This window comes from Pelodiscus sinensis, chromosome 7, assembly GCF_049634645.1.
Source record: "Pelodiscus sinensis isolate JC-2024 chromosome 7, ASM4963464v1, whole genome shotgun sequence".
In the NCBI taxonomy this organism is placed as follows: domain Eukaryota; kingdom Metazoa; phylum Chordata; order Testudines; family Trionychidae; genus Pelodiscus; species Pelodiscus sinensis.
In genome coordinates, this window is record NC_134717.1 from 12,351,653 (window position 1) to 12,365,578 (window position 13,926).

The following is a 13,926-nucleotide window of genomic DNA, read 5'->3' on the forward strand; positions in this document are numbered from 1 at the left end:
AGGACTGGGGCCTCAGAGGAACTTGCAGCTGAGACCTGTCACTGGTGGCTATGACCCTGGGTGGCAGCAGAGGGGCCAGCAGCTTAGAGCTGGGGGCCAGCAGCTTGGGACCCTGGGTTGGGGCTGGTGGCAGGAACCCGGATTGGCAGTGGGGCCCCTGGGCATTAGTTTCCCACACCCCTGCTTTCCATACCTGTGGAGAATACTGACACTGCATTGAACTCCCCTTGGTTCAGAAACTTCTCTAGTTTGGTACGGGACATGTATTTCTACTCTTTGCTAAGCCAAGTGAACAGAGGAAGATACTGCTTTCCTTTCCCCCTTCCCAAGCAGCAGATCAGCCTTTTTAGTTGGTTTTCTTCCTTTCAGAGGAAAACTGAACCATCCCTCCAACAATTACCATTATGAAGCCTGCTATGCCTGTCGTTAATCTGGATCCATTATCTAAGATCCTCTGCAGGCAGAACAAATGGATGATTGTCAAAGGGTAACATTAATGGCTTCCTCTGAACATCTTCACTTGTGTCTAATCAAGCTAAGGCAATCAGCTGGCTCACTAAAAGCCAAAATTTGAACAGGGGGTATTTGAAAATTGTGGCCACTATTCATTTTACCAGAGAGTGTCACTTCCCTTTTCTTTGACAATTTGTCTAGAGTTTGGAAAATGAATACTGTCAACTATTTAGCTGTTAGTGGAATCCACCCCTTGTGGAGGCAAAGTACAGGGACTATGTGCTGCTTAAGTCTTCAAAATAGGGATTAAGTAGGATTTAAGTGATGCATAAGTGGCACACAGGGGAGTATCACCCTCTAGGAACACCTAGAGATTAATGTTGTTAATTAAAACAGATTAGTAAAGTCAGGCTGCAGGTCCTGTGTAGGGTACAGCAACTGGCTGCTAATAAGAGATTTCAAAAGGCTGATAACAGTCATTCATGTTTGTTGCTTTTCCAGGTTAATTTCATTCTTTTTGTAAATATTTTAAGAATCTTAATGAGAAAGCTCAGATCACCAGAAGGAAGGGGAAATGATTTCAACCAATACAAGTAAGTTATTGCTTTACTATTTGTGTGTGTGTACATAAAATACCTCACTGTTAAATAGTTCCCCTTTCTCCCATTTTACAATATCATCTTCCCGTTTATTTCTTCTCCTAGGAGACTTGCAAAATCAACCCTCCTTCTCATCCCCCTTTTTGGAATTCATTATATCATCTTTGCTTTTTTCCCTGAGGATGTGAACAGCGGCATGATGGAAATTCAGCTGTTTTTTGAACTAGCACTCGGATCATTCCAGGTGATATTTCACAAATATAATCTTTTAATCACAGAAAGGAAATTTCCTTTCCTTTTAAATATCCCATCTTCAGTAGTAGAAACAAGGCACTTGATCCACTTTTGGATTTTTTGAAAATCAATTCTAATCTGAGAAAATTGCCACTGAAATACTAAATGATATGGTTCTGTTATTTTACAGGGCTTTATTGTGGCGGTACTGTACTGTTTTCTCAATGGTGAGGTGAGTTTTCTGCATGCACAACTCCTACTATATTACTGCCACAGGCTCAAGTATACTAGTGCAATGAGCATTAGCTCTTTGCATGCAAATCCCTTATGCTTTATTTGTCAGCCTGCCATCCATTCGCCTAGCTTCACCTCTGAAGCTCCCCACAGTCTTATGTAGAGGTGAGTAACCAAGTATGTACTATCTGTATACTTTGCCACCTCTCCCCCCGCAACCCTTTCTCCAGATTATTAAACATCAGGCCTGGGATGAAAGCATCCTCTTAATCATTGGCCATATTGAAAACTGACCATGTATTTTTACGTGTAGTGTCTGTATCTAAACTAGGTCCTAATCCACAGCAATACTTTGTTACCCCATGACAGTTTAGCTCCCTGGCAACAGTTTTATTAGAGTTCAGATAAATTATGTCATCTTAGCTCTTTGAGGCAGGGACTGTCTTTGTTACATGTTTGTGCAACCCATAGCACCATGGGGCAGGACTATAGGTCCTAGGTGCTACCTCAGTTCCTGCAAAGTTGGAAACAGATTTCCCATTCCAAGAGAGTTTGAAATTTCAAAATCTCTCCATCCCAAATTTGTCTCCCCCTCCCCCCGAAAGCAAAATATCATATATTCATTAACTGAAAATCTGAAAACAATTTTGGATCAGGTCAATCAAAATGTTTCTCCTAAATATCAAAAGATTTTTGAAATTATAAAATCTGTTTATATGTCTAAATGAAAAAAGCTATTTCAAGAACAAAAATGGGAACTTTTCATTCTGAAAATATCCAAACCAGTTTTTCCCCCATAATTTAGAAAGTTAAAAAAAATTCAAAATGGGAAATTTATCAAAACCAAGACTTACCCTTTTCTGACAGAAGTGTTAAGAAAATTCCTAACCAGCTCTAACCAAAATGCAATAAAATAGTGGTATCCAATACTACATCCATTCTTAAACTGGGGGCTAAATAAAGAATATTTCACTGGAACAAACAATAAGCTTTGAGTAAGGAGAACTGTCTCTTTTTTGTCCATTGTGCCAATTTCCTGCACTGCAAGGTTCTACACAACTCACTGACCAAAATGTTCTGTGACCTTATTGCTTAGGTTCAATTGGAAATTCACAGAAAATGGAGGCAGTGGCATTTAAGCCAACATATCCACTTGCATCAGCACCTCAACTCTTCATCCAGTAACGGAGGAAGTGGTTTCACCCAGGTGATGCAGATGATGAAACCCAGCCCTCAAGAGCAAAAGAGGCAGACTATCCAGAAGTCAAGTATAATTTAGTACATAAAGTGCAGTTTGGGTCCAATTCCTTCCTAAGATATACATGGGCAACCCCCATGGGTTGTACCAGGAACTTCCTGAACTACCGGAAAGCAGAACTTGTCCCTTGATCAACTGTTCTTGCAGCACATTTGTTTGGCTGTATCCTGTATAGTGGCATTACCACTATGTTTTTTCTTTTTTGTTTTTTCTTTTGATTTTTTTTTTTTGTAAGGAAGTGCTCTCTCCCTCCCCACCCCACTTTCTGGTTCCATGACAGCTAAAACCAGATTATATGCTACATTAATTGTACCCACATTGCTTTAAGGTACTGAGAAAGCATCTGGAGCAAAAGCTGCAAGCATTTGAAGTGAGGTGCTGGGCCATATACTAGGAGGGACAAGACTAGATACACTGAGAAATGAGGATATCTGTAACACTTGACTATATTCACTCAAGAGCATCAATTACAATGGATTAGCCGTGTTGCAACAAGGACCGCCACACCAACTGTTCTCCATAGAAGAGTGCTTGGTGAGAGGCTGTGGACCTCCAAGGAGAGAGTGGTGCGACAGAGTCCATAAAACCATCAAAGAAACTACTGAACAGTCTCAAATGGCAGCTCATACCACGCCTAGATTGAAACTGCTCAGACCCTCAGCCCTACCCACCCTTGACACTGGAAACAGGAGATGTCAATGATGATTTCCACCTTGTGTGATGTCAGCCTTGAGTTACCTCTGAAACTGAGCTTTGTTCAAGCCAGACAGTGTGACGAGTCATCAGAGGCAATCACCTGCAGGCTTGTGACAGGTTCCAGGACATTCAACTAGGGCTCAGGCAAGTGAAGATTCCCCCGCGCTGGGGGACGTCTTGGGAGGGGGAGAGTACGTCTGTGTGTGCCGTAAGGTGAGGTAAGCTCGAGTGTAGTATCCGGCCCGGGGTCCTGTTTGAAGATCGCCTGATTAAGCAACCGCCGTGGTGGGATCGAATCCTTTGCTCCGTGGGACCGGAGGGGATCCAGCCCTTTTTAGGGCTTCTGCACCAAGACAAAAAAAAATTCTGAGGACAGGACAAGGAGTAATGGGCTTAAAGTGCAGCAGGGGAGGTTTAGATTGGACATTAGGAAAAAATTCCTAACTGTCAGGGTGGTCAAATATTGGAATAAATTGCCAAGGGAGGTGGTAGAATCTCCCTCTCTGGAGATATTTAAGAACAGGTTAGATAGACATCTGTCAGGGATGGTGTAGACGGAGCTTGGTCCTGCCTTGAGGGTGGGGGGCTGGACTCGATGACCTCTCGAGGTCCCTTCCAGTCCTATTATTCTATGATTCTATGAAGAGCAAGGCAGGTGTATAGGTTCATAAGAGAAATGGGCTTGCTAGTGTCGCAACCTGGCAGGGATCATTCCCATTGCCTTGTAGTTCTGTATTGCTGTGGGTAGTCATGCCTAATGGTGATGGCAAAAGTTCATCCTACCATTTAGAGCTGGGTCCCAGGCATGTGGAGTCCAGGATATGAGCTTGAGGGTCACTACTGGCGAGACAGAAGCCAAATACTAGAACTAAAGGGCATGGTAGGGTACTGAGGAACACCGAACTGCTGGGGGGGCCTGGCCCTTAAACAAGACTGCTAAAGCAGCAGCCATGAGTGGCTGAGGCAGTCTGAGTTTTAGTGCGGTGCAGTGAGGTTCCCTGGTTGCCTGCCGGCACAATGAGTCAGGGAGCAGGCCAGCAGCTATTCCTAACTGGTTGGAACTCTGCAGGCCCACTGACAGGAAGGGGCAAAGGGGGCAATAGCCCCCGGGCCGGGAGATTCAAAGGGGCCCAGAGCTCCTGGATGCTGCTACTGTGGCAGCGGCAGTGGCCAGAGACCCAGGCACCATTCTGTGTGTCTCGGAGGGCTGGGGGGGAGGAATGCACTAACGGCTGACTGTTTGAAGCTCTGCCCACAGCCCCACCATTCTGGGGGCACTGAGCCAGCCCCCCACCTTGCTTTGGGGCCCATGGTGGCTGTCAGCCCCGCTGGAGCCCTGACATTCTGAGAGACTGCTCGAGTGCCTGTTTCCATGCTAGCTAGACTCTGCTCCTGCCTTAGCTGGGTGCCTGGCATTTCTGGTACCTTGTTACACTTTTTAATTTTTTCTTCCAATAACATGGCTTCCTCCCATGCCATTGTGGCTGGACTGGGTTCATGATTATGAAATGTTCCTTATTTCTTTTTCTGTTGAGGGCTGGACTGTAGATACAATTCTGCTTTGCAGGATGAAGGTTGCACAATTATTGCAACACCTTATTGGTTCAAGATGTAGAATTAGTTGTTTAGCCCTTTGTTTTACCCTGTCTTCAGTATCTCTCAGTTGTAGGTAAAATGTGCTGGGAAGACTAGGACTTGGCCCAGCTGTGACTTCTTTCCTACAATGTAGCCATTGCATAGGTTTCAATGGCATCAGACTACATGGGTGTGATTTTCTTCCCTTCAACTGTTCTAATAATGCAGCTCTCAGAAACTACCACAAATGTATTGTCTGGGTTAATATGATCACTTAAACTGGTAGAAGCGGAGACCCCTTCTGACAGGTTCTTATATTAGCTCTCCTTTCCCCTAAATAAAATAAAAGAGCCTTCACCACCCATTGTTATGTCTGTGCTTGTGAGATCTGTCTCGCTGGTGTTCCAAGTGAAGGCAGGGGAAAGTTTTTCCAATTCTGCCTTACACAATACGACTGAAATCAATGAGATTATACACAGCATGACCTCAATGGCCCTGCATACAGTGCTTAATCTGCACCAGGCCTTGTCAGGGCTGAGCTCTGGCACGGCTGGACTTGGTATTTCAGAGGACTGGGACTCGGCAGTGAGGCTGCACCCAACCCTGACAGTGCAAGGGCTGGCCTGCCCCAGAAACAACCCAGGGCCCTGCTCCTCTGCGCCAGGCACACTAGGTGCGGTCAGGCAGGCTCAGCCTAGCAGGATCCAAGTGTAGAGGGGCTTAGTGGGGGGATCCCAGTATGGGGTAAGAGTTCTATGTGCGGTCAATCTGGCACTTAGTGTGGAGGATCTGGATGCACAGGGGCTTCTTGCGGGGGGGGGGTGAGAGGAGGTTCAGGTGCAAGGGCAATGGGACTCTGCCGAGGGTGCCCAGGTGAGGCAGGCTGCAGCTCATCTGAAGGGATCTGGCTATGGGGGTGGGGGGACTTCACAGGGGATGTTTGGGGGTGGGGAATTCAGCAAGTTAGTGTTTGGATGCTAGGGGAGTGGGGCTCAGTGGTGAGGGTTTGAATGTGGGGAAGATCAGGATGGCCCAGGTGTAAGGGCATGAAATTCCCTGGGGTGGGGGTTCAATAGGCTCTGCTTAATAGGGGAGCCCCATTTATTGCTGCTGCTGAAAGGGCACCACTTGCCATGTTCTCATTCTCCTCCCTTGTTTCTCTTTATCCTCTTCTCTTCCCCATCCCATCCTCTTGCTCACTGCCTCATCTCCTCCCTCTTCCTCTCCCCACTGTCCCCTGCCTGTATATCTCCCTCCCCTCACTCCCACATCCCCCTTTTCCAGCCCTGTCCCACCATCTTCTTTTCCCACTCCCTCTTCCCCAATTTCTCTCACCCCAGCCCCCCTTACTCTACCATGAACATTCACTATTGTACAGAAAACTAAATGACTCCCAACACACAAAAGGAAGCCCGACTAGCACTAGGACCCAGAAGGCAGCATCTCAGTGGGGTCCTCCTTCAGCCCAGCAGTTCTCTGCTGGCAGAAAGAGGAAGCAGCAACAGATGACCCTGCATGCCCCCCACTTGCCTCAGGGACAAGGGCACCATTTATTGGGGGCTAGGGAGGCTGTAGCCCCCCCTCTGAGTTTGAACCTCTGAATTTCATACTTGAGGTCTGCTTAAAGCCCCTGTCCTGACTCCAGAGGCAGTTCTTAAATGCAACAGAGTTTGAGCTGCTTGCAGCTTTGCCTCTGGGGCAAGTAGTTTGTTATAAAAAGAGGCAGGCAGGGTGATTAAGAATAAGAAAAGGCTGGGCATTCAAGCAATTGAAGGATTGTTAGATCATCATAAAAGCATTGCCAAGTACTCCACTTTAAAAGGGGGGGGGGAGGGGAAGAGTAGGAATAAGTGTTGTGCTGCAGGGATCTGCATTTGGAACACTGCTGTTAAACTTCTTATAAATGTTCTTGAAAAAGAGGTAAACAGTGATTAATCCAAAGCTGACTGCAAAGAGTTACACATGGATCTCACAAAACTAGGTGATTGGGCAACAAAAGGACAGATGGAATGCAATGCTGATAAGTACAAAATAACGCACATAGAATAATATAATCCTAACTATAGATACAAAAACGATGGGGTATAAAATAGCTGTTACCACCCAAGAAAGATCATGGAATCCTTGTGGCTAGTTCCTTGAAAACATCTGCTCAATGTGCAGTGGCAGTCTATAAACTAAAAAGCAAACAAAATATTGGGAATAGTTAGGAAAGGAACAGATAAGACAAAATACCAAAATGCCTCTATATAAAATCACTGTATGCCCACATCTTGACTACTGCATGCAGATCTGGTCACTCCATCTAAAAAAGAGATATTGGATTTGGAAAAGGTACAGAAAAGGCAACAGAAATGACTAGGGGTAAGGAACAGCTTCCATATGAGGGGGGATTAACAAGACCTGGATTTTTCAGCTTGAAAAAGAAATGACTAAAGGGTGGGGGATATGTTAGAGGTCTAGAAAATCATGAATGATATGGAAAAAATAGAATAAGGAAATGTTATTCATTCCTTCACTACATAACACAAGAAGCTGATCCATTTAAATGTATAGCCAACAAGGGATGGATCATGATGATTGACTCTTCTGTTTATTCCTTCTGAAGCACCTGGCATTGGCCTCTGTTGCAAGACAGGATACAGGGCTAGATGGACCATTGGTTTGACTCAGTATGACCATTCAGCTGTTCTTATATAAAGCTGAAATGTATCTGCCCCTTACGATAACCTACTAGACCTCCACTCACCAGAGCTGAGAGAGAGCCCAGGAGTCCTGATGGGGTCTGTCTTTTGCCACAGAGCTAGTAACAAAGTAAGAATATATATTAAAATTTTAAGGCTAACCAGTGTCACTTTAGTGACTTGCCACAAGATGTCAAAATATGTTAGTGTTAGAGCTGAGTGGGTCTAATATTTATTTAATTTTCTTTCCTTTAGATAGGAATTAGATACAGTGCTCCTTCAGCTAACTGCTAAGGTGTCTGCCAAAAAAGTAGAGTTTTCCAGTGCATTAGTAGCTCTGGGATAGAGATGATGTGTGTGTGGGGGGGGAGGGGGGGGGGCAGGGGGAAGGGCAGATGGGGTTAGTCCCTCCCCCAATTTGGTGCTTGGCTTGTACTAAGCATGCTTAGTAACACTACTGAAGCCTCCATGCTCTCACTTTTTCCTTCTCCACATCATGACATGCACAGGTAGCCCCCCCCCCATCTGAAATGTCCCCCCCTACTGGGGGTGGGCAATGCTGGAACACCTGGTCACAAAGGGATCCTGGCAGTTCTGACAAAACCCGAAAACTTTGTTCGTCAGCGCAACAGGGCTACAAAGGCTCCCTCCTGCCCTGGTTCCACATGGCTCATGGAGGGACAAGAATAGGGGTGGGACAAGGGCGTTCAGTTTTGTGGGACTAGAAAGTTGGCATACATACCTCCTCACTCCCGCTGCACAGTTTCTCTTTGCTACGCTATCATTTTCTGGTGAACATCTCCCCATATGATTTGTGCCATTGACTCAGTGGAACTAGTTGGGTGAAAAGGGGGCCCTCACTAGAAGGAAGGGATGTATAATCTGGCATTGGTGGAAAGTCAGTTTCACTGGTTCCTTCCATAATCCATTAGCCTCACTGCTGCTATGTTAGATCATACATCGACAGCAAAACAAAAATGTTTTAAAAAGCAAGATGTCAGGGTAAAATCACATACATTTACAGGACTTCTTGGGGTGGGCCTGATTGTGTTTTTGAAAATGGCTGAATTTCATGCTGATGGTATCTCTAATTAGGGCTCGCCTACACTGAACAGTTATATCTGCATAGCAACTTCTCTCAGGTGGGTGAGAAATCCACACCTTTGAGACATGTTCTTAAGCCAATCTAACTCCCATATGGACAGCGTTAGGTCAGCAGAGGAATTCTTCCACTGAGGCTGTGTCTACACTGCAGGAAAAATTTGGAAATGCGTATATTTTTCCGCTTTTCTTCCGAAGCTTTTTCGACATTTGGCTTGTCTACACGGGGCCAAATGTTGGGAAAAAAAAACTTTTTTCGGAACATCCCTTCTTCGTAGAACAAGGTTTACAGGAATGCTGAAAAAACACGTCTGCTTCTTTGAAATGCTTTTTGGAAAAACACATGTTCCTTGGACATGGTAGACATAGCTTGAGCTAGCTATTGCCATAGGGTATGTCTATACTACAAAGTTAGTTCGAACTAACGGATGTTAGTTCGAACTAACTTTCATAGGCGCTACACTAGCGCTCCGTTAGTTCGAATTGAATTCGAACTAATGGAGCGCTTAGTTCGAACTAGGTAATCCTCATTCCACGAGGATTAAGCCTAGTTCGAATTTACTAGTTCGAATTAAGAGCTGTGTAGACCCTTAATTCGAACTAGTGGGAGGCTAGCCCTCCCCAGGTTTCCCTGGTGGCCACTCTGGCCAACACCAGGGAAACTCGTCTGCCCCCCTCCCGGCCCCGGACCCCTTAAAGAGGCACGGGCTGGCTACGGTGCCCGTGCCAGGTGCAGGCCTGCCAGCACCCAGCCAGCAGACCCTGCACCTGGCACGGATCGAGCCACCCACCTGATGCCCCCCAGCCCTCCCCCTCTTCCCGGGACCAGGCTGGCGGCTCCCGGGAGCTTGCCCGGGACCGCAAGAGGCGGGCACCCGCCTGGGCTAGTGCGGACATCGTAGACCTCGTCCACAATCTCCGCACTAGGCACAGGAAAGTGGTCGGCTTGGGCAGGAGAGCTGCCAGCCTGGCCACCCAGGAGCAGGTTTGCATGAAAATCAAGGGGGTCCACTGAGACCCCCGACCCTGAGCCCTGAGCTTACAATGGCCGTCCTGGGTTAGACCAAAGGTCCATCTAGCCCAGTAGCCTGTCTGCCAACAGCGGCCAACCCTAGGGACCCTGGAGGGGATGGACCGAAGACAGTGACCAAGCCATTTGTCTCGTGCCATCCCTCTTCAGCCTTCCACAAATCTTGGGCAGGGACACCACTCCTACCCCCTGGCTAATACCACTCCATGGACCCAGCCTCCATGACTTGATCTCACTTCCCTTTAAATTCTGTTCTAGTTCTAGCCTTCACAGCCTCCTGCAGCAAGGAGTTCCACAGGTTGACTCTTTGCTTTGTGAAGAACGACTTTCTGTTACTAGTTTGAAGCCTGCTACCCATTCCTTTCCTTAGGTGTCCTCTAGTCCTTCTATTATGGGAACTAATGAACTTTTCTGTATACACCCTCTCCACCCAACTCCTGCTTTTAGAGACCTCTATCCTGTCCCCCCTCCGTCTCCTCTTTTCTAAGCTGAAAAGTCCCAGTTTCTTTAGCCTCTCTTCATATGGGACCTGTTCCCAACCCCTGATCATTTTAGTTGCCCTCCCCTCTCCCAGCCTCTCTCTTCCCCTCTCCCACCTCCTTTTCCCAGTCTCCCCGAGTTTTGTTCAATAAAGACAGATTCCATTTTTGAACACAGTTGTCCTTTATTTTGTACATCAAGAAAAGGGGCTAGGGAAGGGTAAGTGGAAGGAGGTGAGGGAGGAAGGGGGTACGAGCCCCCGATGGGGAGGACTGGGCTGGCTCTGCGGACTTCTGGGGGTGGAAGCTCTCCTGCAGCCCCCCAATTGCCCCCTCTCCCCAGATGGCAGCCTGCGGCAAGTGCAGCCGGGCTGATGGCCAAGTGGTGTGATGTGCCCAGTGTGGGTACTCCGGGCACTCCAAGCCAGGACTGGTTTGCAAGCGGGGCACTAGCCCTGAGAACTGTCTGTCCGGGGTGGGGGTCGGGACCCTTTAAGCGCAGCCCTCGTCTAGCCTGAGACAGCATCTCCACGCTCTAAGTCCTCCTCTGATGCCCTGCTGGCACTGCTTCCGGCCATCCTTAAGCCCGGTTCAGGGTCCACTTAATGTGGACATGCTAGTTCGAATTAGCAAAACGCTAATTCGAACTAGTTTTTAAGTCTAGCTGCACTAATTCGAATTAGCTTAGTTCGAATTAACTAAGTTAGTTCGAATTAGCGCTGTAGTGTAGACGTACCCTTATTGATTACCTGTAGCAGTGGGGAACCTCTACTGTGGCTGTAGTAAGTGTATACACTGACTTGCTACAGTACCACAAGTGCTGCTATAGCATTATGAGTACAGACTTAAGCACTGTCTACACTCAATACGTTTAAAGCTCAACCATGTTAGTGCTGTAAATGAAAAGTGTGGCCCTGGTAAAACCGCCGGGAGAGAAGTCTCCCAGCTTTCTGTGTTACCTGCTTCCCTCACAGAGGTGGTTAACGGAGCTGGGAGCCAGCTCCCAGCCCTGCAGCCTGGTTCACACTGGCGTTTTGCAGCACTATAACGTGCTGCACTTGAGGGGAAAGGAGGAGTTTCAACCCTGGAGCCAGAAAGTTACAGGGCTGTAAAATGCCAGTGTAGACTTGGCTTTAGCCTTATTTACCCACAGCAACAAAAGGAAGGAATGTCAGGATGAGGATTAGAATCTGAGAATCCTTGGCATCCAGCCCTGTGCTTGGGTGTTTACAGTACACTGCTCTCTGACACAGGCATTGACAAGCATCTCAACTCCTGGGTTACTTACTTCAAACAAATAGAACCAACAGGCTTTTTGTGAGTCACTCAGCCCCAGTCCATGTAGCATATAATTAAATTTCCCTCCCTCACAGCATCCCAGATACTTCAAAAAAGGCACAAACTTTTTCAATATACACCCTGTAGACATTGCGGCTTAGTCCTGGGCCCCTGACCTGTGTTCCAGACCGTAAAGAAACAGTTAGAGATCCCCCTTTTCCCGGGCCCAGAGTACAGGGCGGTGCAGGCACCTATAACCTGTTTAACACTCTGTAGGCCCAGCTCAAGCCCCGGCTTCAGGGCAGACACACAAATAGCAGTTCACTGGATCAGGTAGGACCAGTAGGGTTGCCAGGTGTCCGGTTTTGAACCGGACAGTCCAGGATTTGAGCTTTCTGTTCGGGAAACAAATTGAGAAAATATATATGAGAAAATATAAATGTCCAGTAAATAAGATGTAATGTAGATTGTGATGTAATGACAAGTGTGTCCAGTATTTTTGTTGAAGCCCTCTGGCAACCCTAAGGATCAGGCCCAGATGCAGGGCAGTGCAATAAACAATTTACAGGCTCAGTCCTGGCTGCAGGCTGAGTAAATAGTTTCTAAAGCCATGGCCTTGGTCAGGGCGGGGCAAGTAGTTTAGAAGGCCCAGCCCTTGGTCAGGGTGTGGTAACAAACAGCACAATTAGTTCACCAGGCTAAGGCCCAGGCCTGTTTACAGGCAGAGCGGGGATGGGGTCTCCTTGCTGGGGGAGAGCTGACAAGCGCAGGGGGTGTCACCCCTACCAGGGGGAATCTGCCACCGAAAGAGAAGGCTGGCAGAGGGAACACAGGCTCGCCCGCTCCACTGGGTCAGCGGGGATCTGGACCACAACACACCGACCTGGTCAGTGGGGATTCTGACCACACCACGCTGCCCAACTGACCTCCATCTCCTCTGCCGGCCCGAGGTCAGCTACCCTTGGGCTGCTTCCCAGTTCCCCCCAGGGCCTACCTGGCTCCACAACTGTTCTGCGGGGTCCACCGAGGATGGAGGCGCTAGCAGCGTCTCCATGGGCTCCGGGTACGACTCAGGCAGGGGTCCAGATGGACTGGCCCAGTCCTCAGGGCCCGGTGAGAGTCCTGGCAAATCTTCAGGCCCTGACCAGTCGTTGGGGCCCAGCAGCGGCTGTGGCAGCCTTGGCTAGTCTTCAGGGGCTGCAGCAGTCCTGGCGACCTCATCTAGTCCTCCCGCCGAGGTCAGCATGGCTGGGCCTTCCTCCTTTGGAGCTTGGGCGGAGCATCTGGCTTGCTTGGCAGCCAGGCTCCAACTGAGCTCTGAGCGCTGCCTCTTATACTCCCAGACTCACTTTCCTGCTTCCTGTGGGCAGGGCTGGGTGAGTCTGGTCACACACACTAAGGGGTCTTAGAGAGCCCTTCCTCTGCCTGGTCAGAGGAAGGCCATGCTGCTATTCTAGACTCACTACACACCCAGGCTGCGTCTAGATTGGCATGATTTTCCGGAAATGCTTTTAACAGAAAAGTTTTCCGTTAAAAGCATTTTCGGAACAGAGTGTCTAGATTGGCATGGACGCTTTTCCACAAAAGCACTTTTTGCGGAAAAACATCCGTGCCAATCTAGACGCTCTTTTCCGCAAAAAAGCCCCGATCGCCATTTTCGCAATTGGGACTTTTTTGTGGAAAACATTTCTGAGCTGTCTACACTGGCCCTTTTGCGCAAAAGCTTTGCGCAAAAGGGACTTTTGCCTGAACAGGGAGCAGAATAGTATTTCCACAAGAAGTACTGATTTCTTACAGTAGGAAGTCAGTGCTTTTGTGGAAATTCAAGCAGCCAGTGTAGACAGCTGGCAAGTTTTTCCGGAAAAGCGGCTGATTTTCCGGAAAAACTGGCCAGTCTAGACACAGCCCCACATACACACACCCTGAGTTTGAGAATCAACATTTATCAGTCAAGTCAATTCCTCTGACTGTTGTATGTTTGTAGGGGAACACTTTATTTCTATCTGAATACAAAAATGTAGGTCAAGAGATTCAATGAGAAGTAATACATGTAAATTTGAATATTAATGCCATCCGATTCCTGATGTAACTATTTGCAAACCCACAAATCAGTGGAAGAGATTTGACTCAGACTATGGTGGCAGATGAAAGGTATCCAGAGGCAGCAGATGGCTGTGTGTCACTCAACCTTGGTATGAATTTTTATAGGTCATGTTGGAATTCCTTTTAGATCAAAGGTGAATCCTATTATCAACATGCACTGGAATGAACACCTACCGAAGCAAGGTTTGATTATGACAATCTC

The 13,926-nt window shown here is 47.5% G+C and overlaps 1 protein-coding gene across 1 annotated transcript in view; it reads left to right on the forward strand.

Moving 5' to 3' along the window:
* SCTR (secretin receptor) overlaps positions 1 to 3,228 on the forward strand; it is a 32,847-nt gene extending 29,619 nt beyond the window's left edge. The window contains exons 11-14 of the mRNA XM_006137630.4: positions 955 to 1,046; positions 1,158 to 1,296; positions 1,477 to 1,518; positions 2,617 to 3,228. Of these exons, the coding sequence (XP_006137692.2) occupies positions 955 to 1,046; positions 1,158 to 1,296; positions 1,477 to 1,518; positions 2,617 to 2,799 (456 nt within the window). The 3' untranslated portion in view covers positions 2,800 to 3,228. The remainder of the gene's footprint in view (positions 1 to 954; positions 1,047 to 1,157; positions 1,297 to 1,476; positions 1,519 to 2,616) is intronic.
* Positions 3,229 to 13,926: the final 10,698 nt, after the last annotated feature.